Source organism: Heterocephalus glaber, unplaced genomic scaffold (assembly GCF_053883595.1).
Source record: "Heterocephalus glaber isolate CG9 unplaced genomic scaffold, H.glaber_assembly_v1.0 deba00000676, whole genome shotgun sequence".
In the NCBI taxonomy this organism is placed as follows: domain Eukaryota; kingdom Metazoa; phylum Chordata; class Mammalia; order Rodentia; family Bathyergidae; genus Heterocephalus; species Heterocephalus glaber.
In genome coordinates, this window is record NW_028258156.1 from 47,101 (window position 1) to 71,759 (window position 24,659).

The 24,659-nt window shown below is 45.2% G+C and overlaps 1 protein-coding gene and 1 pseudogene across 1 annotated transcript; both read left to right on the forward strand.

The window, feature by feature from the left end:
* LOC106008943 (indolethylamine N-methyltransferase-like) lies at positions 1 to 23,929 on the forward strand. Its single transcript, XM_087206556.1, is given in 5 exon segments — positions 1 to 1,916; positions 4,381 to 6,149; positions 10,828 to 13,986; positions 15,826 to 16,033; positions 23,515 to 23,929. Coding segments are annotated over 3 exon segments (972 nt in total). The 5' UTR covers positions 1 to 1,916; positions 4,381 to 6,149; positions 10,828 to 13,637.
* Positions 17,263 to 18,633, forward strand: LOC110348097 (protein enabled homolog pseudogene; annotated as a pseudogene).
* Positions 23,930 to 24,659: the final 730 nt, after the last annotated feature.

A 24,659-nucleotide genomic window follows, 5' to 3' on the forward strand; every position in this document is an offset into this window, starting at 1 on the left:
GCAGAGCACACAGCAAGCCCGGGCAGTGACTGTGGTCCCTGAGGTGCTGGGTCCTAGGCTGTGCGGGTGGTTACAGCCCGGCCTGGCCGGGCCCCAGGAAGCACCAGGTCCCACCTGCAGAGGAGCCCCTTTCTGCCTCACGGCCCCGCGAGTGTGGACACCTGCGAGCCCGGAGCTGGGGCTAGTTTAGTGCATGGTGATAGGTATGGGTCTAGTTTGAATCTTTGGCAGGTTGAAATCCAGTTGTTCCATCACCATTTATTAAATAGGCTATCTTTCAGGGAGGAGGATTTTAGTGAAACTCAAAGAAGCTTAGATCACATGACAGCACCCACCACACCACATGACCTGTGAGTCAAGGTCAGGGTCCCCATGACAAGGAGGTACTAGGGATCATGGAACATCTTAGAAAAGAGCCTACAGTCCCAAGAGCTGACGGAGGAAAAGAGGCAGATTGGAGATGTCCAGAGGAAATTGCCAGCACCCTCTTACCACTTAGCTTGGCCACCCGGATCCAGTGCTCCACCGCCCTGGCCCTGTCTCCAGCCCTCGTGCTGGGACCCCCAAAGCAGGAGGTGATCGTGCAGTTGGCCACATGATTAAAATGTGTGATAGTGGCCAGAACAGTGGGCACCAGAGGTTCTTTGCCCTTTTTGTTTCTCCGGGTCCTGATGGAGCCCAGGCAGTCCCAGGGCACCACATTCTTGAACAGCTCCTGTGGAGGAAGACAGCATCACACAGGCAGAAGCCACCCCAGATAGTCAATGGCTTCAGCCATCCACAGGCAGGTGGCCATGGCCTGAGCTGGAGATCAGGAAGCTGCAGATATGGACAGAGACTTCTGCAAATAGCCGGTTTTCCTCCACTGCCCACTAGTGATGTCCAACTTATGACCTAGGACCTAGCACTGACGTGAAAATCAGTAGCATTTTCCCCATGCCCATCCTCCCAAACCTCCAGCATGAGCAGGCATCTCAGTCCTGCTCATTCTGAGGTATTGTCTTCTTTCCAACCTCACCTGCCCTCTGCTCCTTTGCCCAGGTCAGTGGCACATTTCCTGGGACAGCTATGACTGGGGGCTCTGTGTGGGTGTCTGCTGTAGAACCCATGAATCTCAAATGCCTACAAAGTGATAAGGCTGGCCAGGTCTCCTGGAATGATGGCAAGGTGACACATGGTCCTGCATGCACCTCAGTGCACACCCTCCTCTGCTAGTTGGCCTGACTCCCTGCCTTTTTCCCAATTGTCCAATCTCAGTTGACATCATAGTCACTGTGTGAAGCAGGCATGTGAGTGCCCTGCCTCTACTGTCGACCTCCACCCAAGGACAGGAGTGGCTTGGGGCTGAGTGACAAGTATAGGTGATGCAGTTGGTAGAAGAAGGAACTTTGATCTGGTAAACTGTGAATGTCAGGCCTGAGGAGATCAGTGCGAGAAGGATGGCTGGCCCTCACCCCACCCCACCCCACAGAGCTCAGCTGCTCACCACATCCATCAAGGTCAGCTGTTCTGCCAGCAGCTTGGGAGAGAAGGCTAAGAGCACCTTCTGCAAGGACCTGTCCTCGTCAGCGTCAGCAGAGAGGCAGGAGTGCTGTGGAGCTGGCTTCTGCTTCTCTTCTGTCTCCAGAGGAGGCTCCTTCTCTGGTGCTGGCTCTGGCTGCAGAGCAGGCCCATGGTGTTCTGGACATGGAGCCGGAGCTAGGAGGAAGAAAGCTCAGCAGTGTTAGTCACTTGCCAGTTCCCTGCGGAGCATAGAAAAGACATCCTGGCCATTTAGGGGATTCCAATGCCCAACCAAAAGCCATGAAAGCCTTCCAGACTGCTGTGGCCCTCACCATCTGTTTCAGCCTCATGGGGCTCTAGATATTCCACCTGAGCAAGGGCAAGGCACAAGGGAGGCTCCATGTCTGCTCCAGGTGAGTTCACTTGCAAGCCGGCCCTTTTGATCTTGATTTGGGGAATGTCTGGTGGATGGTGCCATTCGGACCAGGTTTCCAAAATGGGAGAGGTGGTGCTGGGGAGAGAGGAGTGAGCAGCAGAGTCAGAGGCCCGGGCTTTTCTTCCACCCTGCCTCTCTGAGACAGCGTCCTGTCTTGTGTGGTCCTCTGTGCCTCGTTGTAGAGGAAAGCTGACCCCACCCCAAGCCCTCTGTGACTGTCCTAGCCTTGGCTGACTTTGTCCCACTAGGCTAATGCTAACATGGGTTTCCACTTCACACTGATGATCCTTTCTGAGCGAGGCAGGCACAAAACTCCGTGCACCTGAGCGCTCAGGGCTGGGCTCCAAGCAAAGTAGTCCAAAACAATCTGTACTCTAGCAGTCCGCAATGTTTGCTGTACTTCCAGCCATGAAGTGGGGGCTGCGGGGGTTGGGGCGGTGGGACAGAGCTCTGACACCTCACAGCCTGCCCCTGTCCAAGCAGGCCCCTTACATACCCTGAGTGCGAGGGGAAGCACTGCCCATGAGAGGTCACAGCTGGCACTGACAGCCAGGACGGGCACTGGGCTGCCTCTCTCACATGTGGGTTCCTCCTGAACATTAGCTGGACACATCTGCGACCAGAGCCAAGCCAAGGTCGGAAAAGGCTCGGATTGAGGTCCTTTCTGTGACTAGAACTTCAGAAAGTGGGAAAATGGCCATAGCTCATCCTCCCCTCTTCTGTCTCCCTCCAAGGGGTCAGGATGGGAGACAGCTTCAGAAGTGCACCCAGCTTCGTTGGGTTCTAATACCAAGGAAGTGAGGTCGCATCCTCAAAGTTCCGCTACATTTAGGGTGAGGAAGTGGCTTAGGACGAAGGGGCAAGGTGCAGTTTGGGTTGCAGTTTTTGTTGGGATTTGTTTGAGTTTTAGGAATACATTTAGGGTTCTATCATGGCTGAGGGTGGGATAGTCAGTGTTAGAAATTAGGCCTGCAGTTTACATTGTTGTTCATTTTTATTGTGCAGTTCACAATCATTTGAGGAGTGGCTATGTGTACATAACAGAGCTTGAAGGGCTGGGGATTTAGCTCAGTGGCACCATGCCTGCCTCACAAGCACAAGGTCCTGAGTTCAATCCCCGGTACCAAAAGAAAGAAAAACCAAAAAAAAACAACTCATAGTACAGCTTGTATATATTACGAGTTTTAGATTTATATACAATTAAGATGGTGTCAGGTAAAAGGGCCAAAGACCAAGACCAGAACAGGCCACAGCAAGCCTTTATTAGGGGAATAGATCTGCTGGGCTGTCTCTGAACAAAGGAGAGACTAAAGCAATATGGCCGGGGCAGGGAGAGTCTTTTATAGAGACTGGGGTGGGCTTTGTAGGGGCTGAGGTGGGGTTGAGTGAGGTAGTGACTAGGGAATGGAGGAGCCAGTGATGTCACTAGGTTGTAGGAGGTGAGTGAGTATTAGGTTACTTTCTAGGTGGGAACAGGGGCATGCTGGGAAGAAGGGTTTATTCTTTGGTGGGAGCAACCATCTTGGCATGACGTCACACAGGAGAGGGGGCAAGGCACCATAGGAAGAGGGCAGCTACGATACATAATAGCTGCTGAGGTGGTGGGAGACCTATCATTCCAGGCTTTTGTTGTATGATAGTTGGGCGAAGGTCTCTTCTTCTGGAGCTGCTTCCTGCTGACCAGGGGTGAAGATCGGGGCTAGACCTGGATCTCATGAGGCTGGTGGCAAGTGGGGACCTCTTCCTTTTGCCGTACTGGCTGGTACCCTGCCATGATGATCTCTGTGACTGTCTGGCTGGTGAATACCCTCAATCGTTCCTGCAAGAAATTTTGAAAACAGCAAACCAGACACAGTCCAAAACAGAGAATTAAACAGATTCTACAATGTCAGGTGTCCTTCTTTTCAGTAGATGAATAGCCTTGAGTCTAAAAGAGACAAAACTGATTAAGCAATTGAATATGCATAGCCAAATTTAAGAAGCAGAATGGAAAGACAGATTGAGGAAAGAAGCCAAGTCCAGACACTGTTCTTAAGGGGTTGAAGTATGAATTGTAACCAGCTAAGTCTTCAACCTGCTTATTCATAGAGGTTATCTATAAGTCTCATTTTTATTGTTTTTAGATCTTTCTCCACCTAATGTAAATTATTTGTCTAAATACAAGGAATTTAAAGACTCTTATTGAGCTTTTATAGCTGTCATTGTGACTTATTGGCCTCATTAAACTATAATAGTGATAAGCTATAGGTGTAGGGGGAGACAGTTAGCAGGGGTCAGTGTAGTCATTGGAGTGCCCTTTTTATATCTAGCCTACATTATTAGCATTTTAATATTTTTGTTAAACTTTCTTCCTGGGTGTTTAAGATCAAATTAAGGTGAGATTTGTGTTAATCAAAATTAATCTCTCTCTCTCTCTCTCTCTCTGTCTGTCTCTCATTAAGGCTCCTCCTCAGAGATTATTTTTGGGACCATGTAAAGAGTCTCTTATCTCCTCTGTCAGTGTAACCTGCCAGGATGGGTCATGGTCTTGCCTGACTATAAGGCTTCCCAGTGAAGTACAGGAGGTGATTCCCTCTTTGGTGACTCTCCTTTATAGCACCATGTCCTCTGGGGTCCAACAATCTCCCTGCTCAGGAAGTTTGGTGACTTATCAGACTTGTAGAATCCTTTTGGAGAAGTCCCCTCATGTCTTGTGTCCTTGATTGCCTTGGAGGGCCAGGGCCAGCCAAAATATTGGTTGTCCTCTTAGCCTAGTTATCTTTTAAGATTTGGCCTCTAAGCCTTAATTGCTGAACACACAGAAGGTCAGTTCCACCAGTACTGACGTGGAAGGAGTAGGTTTAGCTATCATAATTTTTTTATCTGAATATCAAGCACTTTGAAATGTAAAGTATAGCCAGAAAACTGGTGGGGGTTTTGTTTTATTTTGTTTTGTTTTGCTTTTTACCAATCATGTTTGTCTTAAAAGTCCAATTCCCATAGAATGTTAACAGATAACAGTTACAGAGTTTTCCAGGGAAATTTTGAAATCAAGGGCAAAGTAACATTTTAACACAACAATTATGTGACATTATTTTATTAGAACCATAAGGCTTTTTATTTCTGAAAATATATGTAAATTCTTATTTTAGTATAAAATAACTTTTTAGTCACTTACCTTTATCTAATTTCAAAATATTAAGTGACATAAAGAAGTTTTTACCTAAATTTGTTATCTTTTTTTTTTTTTGGTACCGGGGTACCGGGGATTGAACTCTGGTCCTTGTGCGTGCGCAGCAGGTGGTGAAACCACTGAGCCAAATCCCTGGCCCTAAATTTGTTATATTTTAAAAGTGCCATTTAAGTAGAATGTACTTCTTTATAGATGTACTTTATAGGTTAATAATGTCCATTCTTAAATCTTTGGAGTGTCATTGCCTGGACTGCATGTTGTTTAGCCACCTCTGACTATTGTAACACAATTGCATAATAACCACATAAACATAAGCATGAAAAATTATCCATATCACCTGGCTGTCTGTCTCATGTTGGGTTGGTGGGTACATTTCATCAAAGTAGCTGGACCACAAGCAAAGGAAAGCCAGATGATTAAGTTACAAGTTAACCATCAAAAACAACTTTAGCTTGGAAGTCATCAGTACAATAAGGTGTTTTCTTAAGTTTTGTATCTTTGAAGGCCTGTACACTTGAGAAACACAAATACATCTAATATACCATCAGGTCAGCGCTAATAAGCTTTACAGGTACATAGATATCTTTACACATGTTTACTTAGTTTTTACTCTTAGGAAAAAATTTAGACACCTTTAATAAGCTTACTGACAACAATTAAGGACATCTTTAGAGCTCTAATAAATTTAGGAAACAGGGCTGGGGATGTAGCTCAGCAGCACTGTGCCTGCCTGACAAGCGCAAGGTCCTGAATTCAATCCCCAGTGTTGGGAGCAACGCTACGTAATTTTAGGGTAAAATCATTTGGTTAGCCTAGTTCTCCTGCCTACAACCCAGCTATGGAATTCTGAGACATAATTCCATTTTGGCCTCCGGTCACAACTGAGACCTCAATGATCTGGTGATGCTGTGATGCTCCAGGACAAGATTACACCAGCGGGAGACATCCTGAGAGGAACAAAGTCTTCATCTACTCAGTTCTTCATTGTTCTTGGATTGTTACATCATGTTTACAGGGATGTGCTGAACTCTCTGCAAGGTAAGCTGGGGGCTTTCATCTTTGCCACCCAGAGCAGCACTGATCAGACCCAAAGCTCAGCTTCTTCTCAGTCTCATTTTTCTACCTTTCCTGTAATTCTCCTTGTGCTGCTGTGGCTCGCAGGAGACTAGGACTTACTGCAGAGGTCCTAGTAACATCCCCTTTCCCTGTTCCCTACACCCCGGTACTGAAAAAATAAAATAAAATAAAATAAATTTAGGAAACAGTGTTAATGATCACAAATAGACTTATTACCCACCAGATAAGTGTATATCATTTATACAATAACAAAATGCTTGTTTAATCAAAGTCAATAGGTGAAGATCAAATTTTTAAATGGCATGACCAAATTTAATGAGATATCAAAAATCTTGATCATTTTATATGTTTAAAGTCTAAATATATATTGTATAAAAGAGAGCACCTATGAGTTACTTTGTATGTATTAAAGTAATATAGTCTTAACTCTATTAACTTTAAAGCTTGACTCACTATATATATAGAGAGAGAGAGAGAGAGAGACAGGTTATGTCATAAACTAAGATAATAGCTGTTCATTTAACAACTACATACATATATATCCAAATATATAGGTCATATCATAAATAGTTGCTCACTTAACCAATCATAAACTGACTATTGAAAACATTTTATAAGCCATCATTTAATTTAACTCTGAAAATTTAGTATTTAAGAACCAAAAACCTAACAATGGAAAACACAATAAAGTATTTTAGAAAATATAGCGTAAGTGGAAAGAGAGAAAAACCCTTTTACTCCTGTGAAAACAAGGACTATTTAAAGAAGGGTTAGGCGGATGATTTATCTCAATTTTGGAATAGCTGTCACTACAGTACACACTCCTCTGGGCCCTTTGTATTAGTTACTACAGTAAACTGCTCCTTTGACAGATACAGCTGTTTTTCATGTCAATTTTTCTTGCAAAGGGACAGATTGTTAGAGGAACGGTGTTGTAATTTATCCATTTTTCTTTGGCAACCATTATTCCCATTTCCCAGGGGGTGCTCAGGCCAGGTATGGATGTGGCAAAAGATTAAGCAATGCTTTCTTACAGTCTAGGGATCAAAAGAATCTCAGTGTCTAAGAATACATTCCAAGGGAGTAAGGAAATTTGAGGTTGACTTTGAGTTTCCCTTCCTGAAAGACAAGGGGAAACAAGGTGTCCCTTAGTGCTGGGGAATTCCCAGTGTTCCCTGCTCCAGGACAAGGGGCTGCTGACTGGAGAGTGACCAGAAAGTGGACTGACTTGATTACCCACTCTTACTGGTGTGCATACCTAGTCCCTTCCACAATATCATGCTCCCTTGATTAAAACGGCCATTCCTTTCTTTTGGTTCAATCTGATTGGCCTGTCTCTGAAGGTAAAATGGGAGTTCATTGGCCATGAAGAGCAATCATTGTCCGCACAGTATGATTTCCCAATGGCCATGAAGAGACTCTAAGTAGTCTTTCTAACTCCATCTTGTGTCCATTTTTTTCATCAAAGCTTTCAGAGGAGCTCTAGAGATCAAGGTCTATTTCATCAATAACATTCTTAGGTTACAAATCTTTAAGCTGTGACCCCACCGACAGAGGTCAACAATTTTTATCCCTCCCAATATGTTCTGGTTTGTGATCATTCTTTTTCTGTAAGAGGCCCCAATAGGTGATCTGCAATTTACAATATGATTCCACAGAATTAAGAAGTGTGTAAAGGCTTTCTCTTTTTATATGCAGTATGACTCATATCCATTTACAAATGAAACTGGAATTCAGATTAAACCTGTTCAGTCTGTCAGTCTTATCCAACTAACCTTACATCATGGGTAATTAAAAAGGGGGGTTATAGGCCTAGAAAGCATATGTCTCTCTTGTTGAGTGTACTTTATTATTGAAGGAAGGAAGGAAGGGAGGGAGGGAGGGAAGAAGAAAGAAAAAGAAATAAAGAAAGAAAGAAAAAGAGAAAGAAAGAAAGAAAGAAAGAGAGAGAGAGAAAGGGAAGGGGAAAGGGAAAGGAAAGGAAAGGAAAGGAAAGAAAAGGAAAGGAAAGGAAAGAAAGGCTGGGGATTTAGCTCAGTGGCACTGTGCCTGCCTTGAAAGTGCAAGGTCCTGAGTCTGTTCCCCGGTACCAAAAAAAAAAAGAAAGAAAGAGTATTCTGGAGACAGAGAAAATAAAGAAGGACTATTGCTGACAGTCAGACCAGAAAGGGGAGTTGGGGCCAGGGGAGGAGTGATTGATGATCTGAGAGTCAGGGCCATAGACCTTTAGTTTCTTTGGTCAACAAGGAAGTTTAGAAGGAACAGCCTGGGCTTAACCAAGCCAACAAGAGCAAAAGCTTAAAATAACAAAACATACATATTTCTTTTTATAAACTTCACCCTCTACAAGCTTTTCTCAACATTTTTGTACCTCCTAGCTTTGTTACTGTCTTTATTTCCACCCTGGTAGGGCAAAAACCTTATCATATAAAATCCTCTCACATCAAAAATATATCTTCATGCTTATAACATTTTTCATATTTCCATCCGCATCTTACAAACTAGTTTCTATCTGTAACAAATCTAGTAGCTGCTAACTGCTTGGATTTTAACATGTCCTTAGTTTGCTTTTCTCCCTTGGTCTCCGAGTGAGTGAGTTTATATAAATGGTTACATTCTAATTAGGGCTGGCTGGCCTACAGATCTCCAAGTATTCTTGAGTAGCATCTTTATCTTACTCCAAGCAGAAAGCAACAGAAGTGTAAGTTAACCCTGTAATTTCAGTTTAAGAATTATTCTAATGCACAAGAAATGCTTTAAGCATATCAATTAAACAAAAAAATATCAACTCAAGTTGGAATCCAAAAGTAAATTTATCAGTTGGCCAAGATTTACAACAATGGGCTCTTGTTAACTTCTCAAAGTTTTCCAGGAAGGTTTGTTCCCTTCCCTGGATTGGTAGAGAGAAGTTAACCCTAATTTTCTTGTCCATTAGGACCAAGCACAGGCTGATAACATTTAAGAGCTGGTTTTTACCAATCTCAGAAATTGAGGTTATACCTTTTGTCTTAAAGCACCAATTTAGCCAACACTCAGGAGGCTAGGAGAGTAATTTAGCAGGTAGATGCGTGGAAGAAGAGGTTCAGCAACAATGTGACTCAGAAGGGAGACAAAGTACTATAAGGGAAAAATGTGACCCACAAGGGAGACAAAGTACTATAGGCAAGACCTCCCGGAACTCAGAAATTATCAGGGCAAAATATCTAAGGTGCAGGAAAAGACAAAGTAATTTTATCCTTTTGTTGCACAAACATAAAACATAAACCTAGCAGATGAATGGGAGTTGTCCTGAGCCCAGCAGAGTCTACAATGCTCCATCCCATGGTCGAGCTACTGTTTCATTAGAATCTCAAAGTGGCAGATGTTCTAATAGCTTTTAACTATCCAACCTATGCCCACCAGAGTACAACCAGGCAACTGAGACAACAAGATATAGGGTCTTTCTTATTTCCTAGCTAAGCTTCCCAAGAAAGGGAGTCATGATAGAGAAAGGTGATTCATTCCTTCTAATACCTGCAGCAAGTTAAAGGAGTAAAATGTCCAAAGACCATGGGCCACAAAGAGCCAAAAGCACCAATGGCAGAAATCACTTCCTCACCAGCAGAAGGATCAAATTAGATAGGAAAACTGAGGTGAGACTGAGCCAACATTCCCTCCAACTTGGGGGGAAAGTGCCATAAAAAAAAGGCAAACTCTTACTCCCTTTTGAAGATCTTGGTGGAACCTCCAAGCTGTCACAGGGAAGTGACTCCCAACCTCTTAAAAATGTCAGATGTGCTGAGTTCACATATCTCAATAACTGTAAAATGCATACAAGGACAAAGGAGATTAAGACTAGCAAGACTTTTGTGAAAGAAACCTCTAGAGAGATAGGAAGGGTTCTGAAAGTGGGTTGCTGCTCAGACTCTTTTCCTGGGGATTTTTACACACAAAAATGACCACTTATCAGGCCACTCTGAGCCAACAGAGGCCAACCTAAGGGATTACAAGTATAGTAGCTTAGCTAATTTTGATCCTATAAGGAAGTGAGGCATGTAGCCAGGGTATATATGGTGAGCATCACTTACTGCAGTTTATTTATAACTTCTAATATAGAAAAGTCAGGGCATTTGGGGGGAGGGACAGGGGTCTGAGTCCGGGTGTTCTGGCCACCCACTTATACATCTGGTGCCTTAGCTAGGCTCACTGAACCAGCTGATGCTGATTATAGTGCAATCTGAAGCTGCTATCTATCTCTAGGGAGGCCTGCAGGCCTGACTCACTTCCATTTTGCTTCCAGCCACAGTTTTGATGGGTCCTATCTTTTGTACCAACTACTATGAAAGCCTGGTCCCCTTCCTACCGCCTGTTAATGTCATCTAACATATCTGTCTATAATAATAGTATATCATGTTTCATTAGAAAAAAAGGAAATATTTTTCCTAAAAAATTAAATTGGAAAAATAATTGTCTTCCTCTAGAAAAATAATTTAGTAATTATTTCCCTGAATTACTTGCCCAAATTAGTTATAGGAAAAGTTTTCAAACTTTGGCCCAAGGTATCCAATCTAAAGCCAAAATCCACAATACAGCCAAAAACTCATGCACCACAATATTGATTACATGATTTGCAATAATGGAAATGGTGACTCTTTTACAGCCAAACACCAGGGGTGAAATTAAGTCAACCTTACCTGAGCAGCCACCCAGAATTGCCATTTACAGAGCCTGTGAATGCTGTGGAGAGATGACATTGACTTGGTGTTGGGAGAACCAAGCAGGCAGGCATGGTTATACATGGTGAGATGACAGCTCTGCAGTTTCCAGATGCAAGTATCCAGCAGCCATGGATGGCAACATCAGAAACCCTGGGACAAACACCATATACTCGATGTCAACAGTCATTTTCATCCACTACAACTGATGTCTATCAGATTCCAACATGCAACTCATTTCTAATTAATTGAGCAGAGGTCAACCAGATAGGCAGCTGTCCTGTCACCACTTAACTTAGAGTTGATGCTTTCTTCATTGAACAGAAATACCCCTGTTCCAAGTGTTACGAATTTCAGAAATGGGGGGAATATATATTTAACACAGTAAGAGTAGGAGAATTATGATGAAAGGTGGATTAAAGTGTATATTCTGTGGCAATGTTGTCCCACAAACTCAAAACCCTGAATGAATCTAAATGTTGAGCGTCTTTGGTTCTAGGTGTTGGGAGCCAGAGGTCCTCCTGCTTATAGGGTCCTTGTGCTATCTGAGGAGGCAGAACCTCAGGAGCCCATCTGCACCATCACCAGGTCCTTGGGATCCCTGGGCCCACAGACTTTTGAGAGGCACTGCTTGGGGCACAAAGAGAGCGGGCTGTGAGGGCAGCAGGCTTAGATGGGCAGAGGATGAGGCTTGGGTCCACCTGTACTCCAGCTCTGGGCACAGGCTCTTGCATTTGAATCTGTCCCCCATTGTTGCTGCTAGGGCCACCCAAGCAAGGCACAGTTCTTCCTCATTGCTAGGGGAAGGGCTACTTCAGGACCTACTTTACAAATTGTCCTGGAGATGGCAGGAAGCCCCTGGTGCATAGTATGTCCCCAGTAAATGTTAGAGATTTCTATCCAAGCTGCCTTCCTTGGCACTACTCTTGGGTCTATGAGGGGCAGTTTTTCATCAGCTCAGGTCCAGATTTGCCCTTGCAAAACACACTAGTTCGATGCCTGAAATCTCTTTACCCTAAAGTGACCTTTGGAAGGAGAATCTGGCAACGCATTTTTGAGAAAAATTTTATTTGTAGACCATTGTAGATTCCCATGCAGTTGTAAGAGGTGTAATCAAAACATACAGTGAATGTTTAAATTTTAAAAATGTATTACGGTACAAGACACACTGCAGTTGATCCTCCTCAAAATACTCTCCCTCACTTTGAAGGTAGTTATTCCATTGTTCTTAATACTTTCTGAAGCAGTTCTAGAAATATTTTTTCCTGGGTGCTTTTATGAGTGATGACAAAAAAAAAAAGATGGTGACTGCTGCTGCCAAGTGCCATCCAAGAGAAAGGCAGGCTTGTAAAAGCATGATGGTGTGTCCTCATCCACCTTGTTCACTAACCTAACACCATAGAACTTCCGCTCTTCCCCAAAGATAAACTTTCTAAATTAATTCAGGACCTCAAGCCAGCTATGATAGTGCAACTAAAGACACAAAAGAGGACTTCCAGAGCTGCTCCAGAAAGTGGCAAGTACTGTGGGATAAGCCTGTTCAAAGCGAGGGGAAGTATTTCGAGGAGGATCAATGGCAGTGTTCTTTTATTGGAATAAACTTTTAAACACTTAAACATTCTCTTTATTTTTTGACCATAGTACATACTCTGTTAGGAAGTTCAAAGGTGCCTTGTAAGTTGTGAGAAAGATTATGCCCTTCCTCAGCCTCCCTCAATGGAGACATCTTCTAAAGCAATAGTGTGCAAGATTAAAATTGGGTATTAATGTTGATACCACCTACTGATCTTATTTCGGGTTTCTCCAGTGTCACTTGCACGTGTGTGTTAACTTCAGTGCAGTGTTCTGACATGCCCTTGTCACGTACATGTACAGCCACACTTATTAAATAGTTTGTCCAAACATGAGACTTCCCATGATTTTCAGGGGCCCTGCCTCAATGTACTCCTGTGCTAATCAAAAAGAAAAGATCAATAGATACACAAGTTTACATATCACATTGTTTCTCTTGTGTGAGAAACCCAAAGGGAAAATAAGGACCAAAATGGATGACAGATACTGGGAAATAGGAAGAAAATGTTCAAATGGGAAGGGGAACAAGGGATGGGGGAGAGAAATGGAAGAAAGGAAAAAGGAAAAAATGGAAACAAAACTTTTGTAAATGGGAGGGGGAGAAGGGTTGAAGGGAGAGGAGGAGAATGGGGCAAAAAAGAAGAATCAAGACACATCGTGTACAGGTACAAAATCCCTGTGATGAATGTAATCAATATACATGACAAATGTGTACAAGTGAAAAATGTAATCAATATACATGACAAATGTGTACAAATGAAAAATAAAGTTTAAGAATAGATTGTTTAAGCAGAAAAACAAAATGAAGAACAAAAAAAGATTGATAAAGCAAGTAGATAAAGTGAACAACATTAAACTCAGGGAAGGACCATCTGTTTTTAAGGACAAGCTCACTGACCCTGGTCAGTAAAATCTTAGCCATCTCTGGTTCCTGTTTCCCCACCCCTAGAGGCCTTTCTGCCTCTTGTTTTCCAACCAAATCCCAAGAGGGAAGCATCTTTGAACTATTGTAGACCCTTGGTTTCTCCTTGTCTCTGTCTACTGCTTTGCTCCTCTGTCTCCCTGTGTGTCTGTCTCTCTGTAATTCTCTCCCCTCTCTACCCCTAGCAGTAGCAACACTCAAAACTCCACCTCCCAGCAAGCAAGAACACCAAAGGGCTGACATTGGTGACCTTGCATTCCCATGTTCTTGACAATTTACCAAGTAGATAAACTTCAGCCAGAAAATTCAGCCCCACAGCGCTGGCTTCCTGTGTTCGGATCTGAGGCCATCCAGGAGAGGGAGGCGGGCCAAGAAGGTTACAAAACTCCTTTTGAGAAGAGGTTGGGAGGAAGGCGTGGGCACACCTGGGTAAAGGAGCAGGCAGTCGTTCCAGGAAGGGAAATAGACTACGAGGGAGGAGAGGACTATGAGAAGGAGTTCGACCCCAAAGACTACCTGGCCACCTTCTACGCCTTCAACTCGGGCACCATGGCTGAAAACGAAATCCTGAAATTTAACCTGGAAAACCTCTTCCAGACCTTCACTGCAGGTGACTGGCTAGGGTACACGTGGGGTTCATGGTGTGGCCAGGGGGGTTACAATGGACAGGAAGCGTGTCTGCACCAAGGATGCTGCAAAGGCAGCCCAGCCCATCCTGGCCACCAGCCTGCTGAGCACAAGGCCTCTGCCAGGTGGCAGAAGCTGAGTGCAGAGCCCTGGCCTTGGACACCAAGGAGCTGGGCTTGAGTGTGTGCTCATCAGCCTCAGTTTGTTCACCTGTGAAGTGAGAGAATGACCCCAGAACTGGCCCGTGCTGGGGGAAGATAAAGAACAGGACAGAGAACACTGCCTGCTGTTTGATTGCTCTACCTGACTCCTCCGCTGAGAGGCATAAAAGCGGGACTTTGTGCCCTGGGCTGTTGAATCCCATGGAAGTCTGATCAACATTCCTACACACACACACACACACAAACACACACACACACTTTTTTAAAAACAGAAAATAGACTTGCCTGAGCATGTGTGAGGCCCTGGGTTTGATTCTCAGCATTACTCATAGAAGTGGAAGGAGAAAGCTCATGGAAACCCAAAGCCAAACCACAGAGTTCAGTTTACAAAGCCTTGCTCTGGGGCATTATAACTGGGTGAGCCAGTAGAGATTAACTCTCAAATTCCTCAGTGCACCCCAGGGAAGCCTGAGGCTCAGAGTGGGAGGGAGGGAGAGGGGTGGCCAGCCCAGATCAGACTCGTGAGGGGCTGCGGTGCACCACACAATCCTAAAGGTGGCTCAGGCACTCCCAAACCTTATCTAATCGTGTAGTCAGTTCCAAGAAAGGTACAACAAGGAACACTCACAGGAACACAGAGCAAAGGAAGCTGCCGCTGAGCCTTGGCAGATGGACAGGTGGGCATTAAGGGAGAAGGCCGGAGGGAGGATGCAGTGATTAGAGAGCATTAGCTTAGTGTTGTCTATTCCTCTCACTCATTGCCTCGTCCCTCACCTTCTGAATTGGCTGAGCTGGTCATGAGCCCTGGCCCGGTTCTCAGCCTTCATCCTGATAGGGAAAAGTTTTAAAGTAAGTTTAGATTAGCTATTAAAGTAGTTGTGGAAGCAAAATAGGTAGTGTATCCCTTTAAAAGCTTGCCTTAGCCCGTTGCTTTTGTTGTTTAAAGTGAAGGTTATATAGCTCCTTTGATCTGCAGCTCACTATAGATAACATCCTAGCTCTGAAGAACAAAGTGGGAATCCTTGAACAAACTTGTGATATATGTGCCTTAACTGTCAAGTGTTCAGGACTGTAATCTGTTGCAGAAACCACCTGTGTCTAACCATTAAACAGGAATTGGAACTTTATTTATTTAACAAAGACCATTAGGGATGAAATAATGACTGACAAAAGTATAAAAGGTGATGGACAAAGAACGCAGGGTTCAGACTCTGACCAGACCAGTTTCTGGCAGTCCTGCCTGCTTGAGAGTAAACTTTTATTTTACCCAACTTCTGTGTCTCTGTGCGTTTCTTTCCGCGATTCAGGAACAATCCAGCTCCATCCACCCTGTAAGTCCAGTCAGAGCCCCACAGGATAGACCAGCTTCAACCAGGAAGTCAGCCGTAACCTGTCCAGAAGGGCCAGACTTACACTACCAGGCCCCCACTAGTATTTTGGGGGTCCTGGGGGGGATCTGGTATGTGTGCCAGGCTGCACTCACCCCCAGCCTCACTGTTCTAGCCCCAGGTGTGAATCTGCCCTCCCTGGGAGGGTGGGGGGAGGAAAAGACAGGCACAGGCCAACTCTGCATACCTTCCTAGGCCCATGAGTCCTGGGGAAGGCAAGGTTAGGGTCTTCTACACTTGCTTCCCCAGGCCTCCCAGTGCTGTCCCCAACAGGAGGAGTGCATGGTGACCTGTTGATTGACATTGGCACCAGCCCCACCATCTAGCAGCTGCTCTCAGCCTGCGAGGGCTTTGGCGAGATGATCACTTTGGACTACAGTGAGCAGAACCTTTGGGAGCTGGAGAAGTGGCTGAGGAAGGAGCCCGGCACATATGACTGGTCTGCCACCATGCAATATGTGTGTGAGCTGGAAGGAAACAGGTACCATGGGTCCCACCCATGCCACCATTGCTGGCCACCATCTGAGAAGCCTCCCCAGCCCTGAGACAGTGTCTAAGACCACCTCCCAGATCACTGAACATCTTCTTTCACCCTCCTCCTAGCTCCCCTCCACTCAGTCCCACTCTGGCTACACAACTGACTGTGACTGTCTTGCTCCACCCCTAGCCCTCCAGCCTCTGGCTCCCCTCCTCCTGGGAGCCTCCCGGATTGCTCCAGCCCACATTCATCTCACTTTCCTTTGAAAAATCATGATTCAGCTTCTCCTTTCATCTAATGTTGGGTGAGGGACACGCTTGTCCACAAAGACACAGGCTGCTGGGAATCCTCTAGTCCCTGCCAAGTCCCACAGACCAATGGCATCAGCCACCTGCAGCACCGCGCCCATTCCAGCTCACAGAGAGCAAATGTGGGGGATGGGAAAGCAATGATTCTGCCCCATGCTACAGCAAAGGCAACTGAGGCCTGGGACTGGATGGTGGCCTCTGGTCTACTCAGAGCAGGGCAGCCTGAAGCAGGCCAGGTCTGAGCATCACTCTGCAGTCACTCCTCCTGTCATTCAAAGAGCACATGCTGACCATTGGGCCCTCTTCTGGGTTCTGGGGGACCCACAGTGAAGGAGTCATGTTCCTTGGAGCTCACACTCTGGTGGAGAAGGCAACCACACCCAACTACATAGAAGACTGAGATAAACATGAGGTGACAGGACATCAGCTGGGTGAGAACCTGAGACACAGGGTGCTAGGCTGTGTAGGACATTGTGTTTAGTCTCCTTTCCTTGCTGGGACAGAACACCTGACATGCACAGCTTAAAGGAGGAGAGGTTTGATTTGGTCACAATTTCAGAAGTTTCAGTCCATGGTTAGCTGGCTCCTAGGGAGGAGCAGAATGGTGGGAGGGCATAGTGGAGGACAGCTGCTCACATCATGGTGGCCAGGAAGCAAAGAGCAGCTGAGAGGAAGGGGCCTGAGACCAGACATATGCGGTGTAATCAAAAAATAAGGTCAGCCTGGCCGCCCGCAGCGCCGGCTCTGAGGAGGACGCGGCGGAGGCCGGAGGAAGCCAGCGGTGCTGAGCGGCGCCGGGTGCTGGGTTTCCCGGGGGTCCCCGCCCTCCCGGCCCCACCCTGGCCCGCGGCCCCACTCGGACATGGTGTAGCCGCAGCCAGCCGCGCAAGACGCCGACCCCCTGAGCCTTGGCCCGCAAAGCCGGGCCCGCCTCCGACGCCATGAGTGAACAGAGTATCTGTCAGGCGAGAGCTGCTGTGATGGTTTACGACGATGCCAAGAAGAAGTGGGTGCCAGCTGGTGGCTCCACAGGGTTCAGCAGAGTCCACATCTATCACCACACGGGCAACAACACGTTCCGAGTGGTGGGCAGGAAGATCCAGGACCACCAGGTGGTGATAAATTGTGCCATTCCTAAAGGGTTGAAGTATAATCAAGCTACACAGACTTTCCACCAGTGGCGAGATGCTAGACAGGTGTACGGCCTCAACTTTGGCAGCAAGGAGGATGCCAGTGTCTTCGCAAGTGCCATGATGCATGCCTTCGAAGTGCTGAATTCACAGGAAGCAGGGCCAACATTGCCTAGACAGAATTCACAACTACCTGCTCAAGTTCAAAATGGCCCATCCCAAGAAGACTTGGAAATTCAGAGAAGGCAACTGCAAGAACAACAACGACAAAAGGAGCTGGAGAGGGAAAGGTTGGAGAGGGAGAGAATGGAAAGGGAGCGGCTGGAGCACGAGCGGCTGGAGCCCGAGCAGTTCGAATGGGAGCGCGAGCGCAGAGTCTCGGGTGCTGCTGCCCCTGCCTCTGCGGAGACTCCTCTAAACTCTGTGCTGGGAGACTCCTCTGCTTCTGAGCCAGGCTTGCAGGCAGTCTCTCAGCCAGCCGAGACTCCAGCGCTGCAGGGGGTCGTCTTGGGCCGCCCCCTCCCCCTCCCCCTCCCCCCTGCCCCGCCCCTCCCTGTGGCTGGATTTTTCTCGGAACCTGTGTCAGAAGACCATCGCCCTTTAACTGGACTTGCAGCTGCAATTGCTGGAGCAAAACTGAGGAAAGTGTCACGGATGGAGGATGCCTCTTTCCCTAGTGGAGGGAGTACCAATGCTGTGAACTCAGCCTCCTCCAAAGCCGACTCCAGTTGAGGAAACGGGCCCCTTCCTCTAGGGGGCAGCGGCTTAATGGAAGAAATGAGTGCCCTGCTGGCCAGGAGGAGAAGAACTGCTGAAAAGGGATCAACAATAGAAGCAGAACAAAAAGAGGACAAAAGTGAAGATGCTGAGCCTGTAGCTTCAAAGGCCTCTTCAATAAGTACACCTGAACCAACCAGAAAGCCTTGGGAAAGAGCAAATGCAGTGAATGGCAGCAAGTCCCCTGTCATCCTCCAGACCAAAATCCACGCCTTCATCATAGCCCAGTGCCAATGGCATCCAGACGGAAGGGCTTGACTACGACAGGCTGAAGCAGGACATTCTAGATGAAATGAGAAAAGAATTGACAAAACTAAAGGAAGAGCTCATTGATACAATTAGGCAGGAACTGAGCAAGTCAAATACTTCATAGAAAAGCAAAAAGAAGAGAGAGAGAACTTTAATCTAGAGAGGAAAGAAATCCTACAAACAGTAGTCTTTAGCAGCAATCTCGTACAATTCTGTGACTGTGAGAAGAAAATGGAGACAAGCAGTCAAAGGAGGAAAGCAGCATCCTCAGAAAGCCTCAGACATTGTGATTCTGTGATCGCCGTCCCTCTCTGCCGGCTGCTTTTCTCTGTCCTTTCCCACAGAATGGAAGAGTGGTGGACAAGTTCCTTTAACAGTTGCACAGAAAATACGAAGCCCATCCGTCAGACAAGAACACCATGCATTGAAATATTTTCATGTTGAGATAAAGCCACACATTTTATATAGCCCATTGCTAAAATAAGGAGAAAGGCTTATGGAGTTCTTTTTCAGAGAGTAGTGATGAAGAATTTAGCAAGTTCTGCTGTTGTATTGTAAATGTTTCTCTCAGGTCTGTCTTCCTATCATATTTGATATTCCATGATTAATTGAGATCAGCCTGTGTGTAGGTTAAGATCATAAAATCTGGAATAAATGGAATTGTATGTGCTTTCAAAGAACGACATTTATAAGAAAGTATGATAAAGATGATTGGTCCAGCTTAAGGAATTTTAGAATGATAGGAAGTCTCTCGAGTTAGCATTCATGCAATTTTGTAGTTTAAAACATAAAATTCATCCAGAATTTAAAGATTTAGATGCCTTCCTAAATTGTTACAATGCTTTACCAAATCTATGACGTCTACATAACACAAACCAGTGGTCAAAAGGAAAACAATAATATTGTAGATTTACTGTAGGTTTTCAACCTTTTTTAGATTTATGCATGTGGGCATTTTTATAATGTAATTCCAGTCACCACAAGGTTAGCTTTTGTAATTGCAGACAGTAATGCATGTCACACTAATAAGTAGTGGCTTTTTCGAGGCCTCAACCCAGGGAAAACATTTTGTAGAGTATAGGGAGTGGGAGGAAGGGAAGGAATAACTTTTTATTTAAAGTTAATTTCTGCTCTTTTTTCTCCATTATCTGCATGAATAGTGATGAGGACTATTTTGTGACTTTAATTGGTAAATATGTCAACAAAACCAAGTACTTCTCTTCTACATCATGTCTTTAGCTATCTGTATTCTAACCAGTAATTCCAGCAGTCTGAAACATGAATCCGAGCTTCGTGTGGATTGTATCTTACTGTGGCACTCAGTCAGGTGTCACCATCACTGACAGTGACGCAGGTATTCAGACACACAGTCTGGCAGGAGGGTGCTTTTGAATTTTACGTTGAAATACAAGAAATGACAATGATGACAGCAGTTAATGTCACGGAAATCACTGGGTAAAGGGAAACCGAGGGGAGGAGGCTGCAGTTTCATTAAAGGGAGCCAGGCCTAGGTGGGAAGGAGGAGTCAGACACTGTTTCCACCCTGTGTTGTGTGGGTGGGTGTGCACAAGTGTGCGTGCTGTGTGCATGATACACTCCCTTTCTCCAAAACTAGTAAGATTAAAATGGGGGAGAAGTCCTTTATGTTGCAGTGATATTTTTTTAGAAAATTTTAGGAAATCAGAAATTCTTCAGGCTCTCCATTTTGATTTATGCTTGAGTTGTTACATGCCATAATTGCTTTGAAATCTTTGATTATTGGAACTTTTACTAAAATTTTTGTGAAATAATCCACCTTCATCTGCTTTCTAGATTTTATAAATCCCAGGCCTAAGACAAAGCTTGTTGATAGCATTATTTTCTAAATGATGCCCCTGTGCAGTCATTTCCACTACAGAGAAGTTTGGATGAGAGGATTTTCTTCCCTGTTAAAATAGTTTGTTTTGGTAGAAGCTTCATGTTAGATGAAACTGTGATGGGTGAGCTATTGTAACACAAGCGTGCAGTTTTCTATCAAGTATTCACTGTCATGCAGTTGTAGTAAAGGCTTTACAGATGCAGCAAGCTTATGAATTACTGTTCTCCAAAAGGAATAAGAGGCATTTTCATCTTTATTACTGTACTTGGGGTTATGTAGACACTTTGACAATATAAACATTTATGCCTTCTGTAAATCCGGCCAGAAGTCACTTTAGATTTTCTTGGGTAAATTAAGTAGTCTGCAGTAAGAGTACTGGGTACAAGTGGTCCAAAGTGAGATAAAAAGCTAAAATAAAATGCTAAATCTTATAAAGAAGCTGATTTATGCACTAAACATTTGTGCCTTGGTCTAATATTAATATGAAATCTGTGTGAAGTGACAGAACCAGTGTTGAGTCAGGCTCCATTGTCCATCGTTCTACATCCTACCAGATGTTAAGTGTGTTCCCTCCAGGAAGTTTGATTGAATTACTCTACACATTTGCCCTGTTGCTGACATACATGACGGTCACGTCATTGTTAGAGATTTCAGTAATGAAAATGAGAAACAGATGCTTAAGTTATTTTCCTATCAAACTGTGTTTCTCGGAACTACATTATTCTGATGGCTTTGTGCTGTTGTACCTGAATGTCTTCAGCTGAGTACAGTTTCGGGGATCCCTTGTAGTTACAGGAAGGTACTGCTGTCCTCAACACTGTGATCTGACCTGTGACACATCTGTACTATACGCTCTGTAAATGGCTAACAAGTCAGCTGGAAACAATGTACAAATCTTAGTGCTGGTGCTGAAATCTCTTCAGAATAGTCATCATGATTTAAAAATTTGTTTAAAAATTTGGAAGCATCAAGTGTCAATCAGAACTGAAGATGAAACACTAATAAATGTTGACTTTTCATGCTTTAGGTATATTTTCCTTTGTAGATTTTTCAGTTCTCTGCTATTTTTACCGTAACTGTTTCATTTAAATTTCCTACATGCTAACTTCGTTTGTGCACTTGAAATAAAATTACAGTATATACAAAAAAAAAATATGGTGCATGTTTAAATTTTTTAAATTATTGCAGTAAAAGACATATTGTCATTAGCCCCCCTCAGACTCCTCCCCCTACCACTGAACACACTTATCCCATCATTCTTGCCACTTTCTGAAGCAGTTCTGGAAGTCCTCTTTCATGTCTTTAGTTGTGCTGTCATGGCTGCTTCAATGTCCTGAACCGATTCAAAACATTTACCTTTCATGGTCATTTTGACTTTAGGGAACAGCCAAAAGTTGCGCTGTGCCAGATCTGATGAATTAGGTGAATGGTGACACACTCTAATGTTTTTTAAAGCCTGATTTTCTATTGGATGGCATTTGGGAAACACCATTCACTGAATATCTTACCAGGTCTTATAAAGGCACTCAGCAAAGATTTTCAGAGCTGCTTCAAAAAGTGGCAAGAACCATGAGATAAGTGTGTTTGAAGTGAGGAGGTGGGTCTTCTGAGGGAGAGTAATGAAAATGTGTCTTTTATGGTAATCAGTTTTAAATTTACTCACTGTATATTTTGATCACACCTAGTAGTCCCTAAGGTCATAACCCTTTACCTACCCAGACACACCCAGAAGTATGTTTTAGTAATGCAGGCATCTCTAGAGCCAACCAAGTTGACACTCAAGATTAACTAGCACCTTCTAAGAGCAGCCTGGGTGAGTGGCTTCCTGGGTACTTAAAGATCATTGGGAGGAGAGTCAGGCAGCAGGAACAGCAAAGGCAGTGAGAATGAGCTGTTCAAGGGCCAGGAAGAAAGTGGCTGCCAAGTGAAGAGGAGACAGCCAGGTGTCAAAGAAGGCAGCTGAGGCCAATCCCCATGCGGGGCGATAGCTTCAGGCTCAAGTGCACTAGAGAGGGAAAGGAATGGTGGAGTCTACATGTCATCATGCTGCCAGCTGAGGATGACTTAGGAGACAGGGCAGGCAAACCTGCAGGGCAAGGAGGGCAGGGGTGTCCAGGCAGCTGACTTGGTGCTAAGCAGGTGGCAGTCACGGAGAGTTCAGACATGGCTGTGATCTGGGATCATCTGTAGGTGGAGCCAACTGTTTGCTAATGGTGTAGATGTGGGGCCAGTGAGGAGTCACAGGCAACTCCCAGGCTCGGGTGTGCGCGTTGGGACTCAGAGGAGACTTCAGGGCTGGAGATGAACTCTGGGCTGTCAATGGATTGCTAAGAACACCGCAGGGCCAAGCACAGACAAGGCCATGTTAGGGTCAGACCAGGAGGAAGCTGCTGTGGGAGACTGGGAGAAAGCAAAGATCACAAGTGTGCAGCCCCCCAGAAGCCAAAGGAAGTGCTGTTCCCAGAACAAGGAGCCAAGGATGTAAGAACATGGAGAACATTATGATAAAAGTAAGCCCCGCCCAGAAGGAATGCACCCCCCCCGCAGTTCCACAGATGTGAAATCTCCACAATAGGCAAATTCACAAAGACAGAAAGCAGATGAGTGTGGCTCCCAAGGGCTGTGGGGAAGGGACTCGGGGATAGAGGAGTCATTGCTTAATGAGGACAGGGTTTCCATAGAGAGCAATGAAAAAGTATTGGGAAAGAATACTGATGATAGTTGTACAACATTACAGGTACAATTAGCACCAGTAAGTAGTACAATTACAACTTATCAAAGTGGCAAGTTTTATCATATATACTTTACCACCTTAAAATTAATATGAAATGTACCAAAAAACTATTTGTTAAGAAGGAAGTAGAAAAGAGTAATAAAATATAAAATCCACCATCACTAGAGTTGGGTAAACTTGAGCAGATCTGTACCTTACTTTCCTCATTTTTATGGTGAAAGAAATAATATCTCCCTCAAATATTTATTTGTGGAACAGGTTAAATTATGGGCTTTGCCCAAGGATGATGACTGGGGCTGATAACAATCATAATGATGATATTTATCACATTTGTCATTTTTATTACTTGCTGTATCAGTTACATATCATAATCATATTGTCAGCTGGTCATTATACTATCACCTCACCTCTGTGACTGTCCTCTACAGGCACAGGTGGCAGGAGAAGGAAGCCCAGCTCTGAAAAACAGTCATGAGGTTGCTAAAGTGCGATGTGACCCAGCTGCACCCACTGGGATCAGCCCAGGTGCCACCGGCTGACTTTGTGCTGACGCTGCTGACCCTGAAGAGCACCTGTACCAGTGTGAACACGTACCCGGTGGCCATGTGGGGCCTGGCCAGCCTGCTGAAGCCAGGCAGACACCTGGTCACCATGGTCACCCTGCATTCACAGCACTACATGGTGAGCCTGAAGGAGTTCTTCAGGCTCCACCTAGAGAAGGAGACAGTGGAGTCAGCCTTGAAGGAACTGAGGTGTGACTACCGCCCCATCAGCTACTCTGAAACCTGCTCCAACAATAAGGGCATCTGCTTTGTGGTTGCCTGCAAGGGCTCCAGTGTCTAAGGTCAGCTGGGTTGGGAGGGCCTGCCTTGCAGGGAAGTCATGGCCACGTCTAGAGTCTCACTCATGGCTCCTCTGAAGCAGATGGCACTTGCTCCCGATGCCTGGTCCAGAGATCACAGGGGAAAAGCTGGGGATCTGTCCTCCATGATCCTTTCTTGTTATCCTGAAGCAAAGACCATGAAAAAAAAGTTATTTAGCTGGGTATTCTTTTCATTTGGCTTCTCCCAGAAGCAAACCTTGAGGCAAGGATTTGAGTCCAAACCACTGATTTGAGAGCAAATTGTTTATTTTGAGAAAGAACCCCAGGAAACATTAATGAGGCTGTGGACAGGAAAGCAGAGAAGGAAGGAGCCAGCCAGGAAAGTGTGTGTCGCTACACCTCATCAAGCCCTTACTACTGCAGGGAACTGGAGCTCAGAGGTCCTGGGCCTCAGGGGCTGGTGTGGTGTACACACTGTGGAGTTACCCCACCTGGGGTCACCAACTTCTGGCATGGTGACTGGGGGCTGCTCTGGAGGACTTTAATTCCCTGGCACTTTCAGTCTCCTGCATTGGACAGCATAGCCCCAGAGAACTCAGAGGCAAAGATTCACAAATGTTGGCTGTGGGATTTGGGGCCAGTGTGCCAAGGGACAGAGAAGAGGAACCAACAGTGTCCACCATAGTCAGGACATATGCCGTGCCCTGGGGTGCAGGGCTGGTCCTTCACTGGAGAAAGAACAGGAGCTCA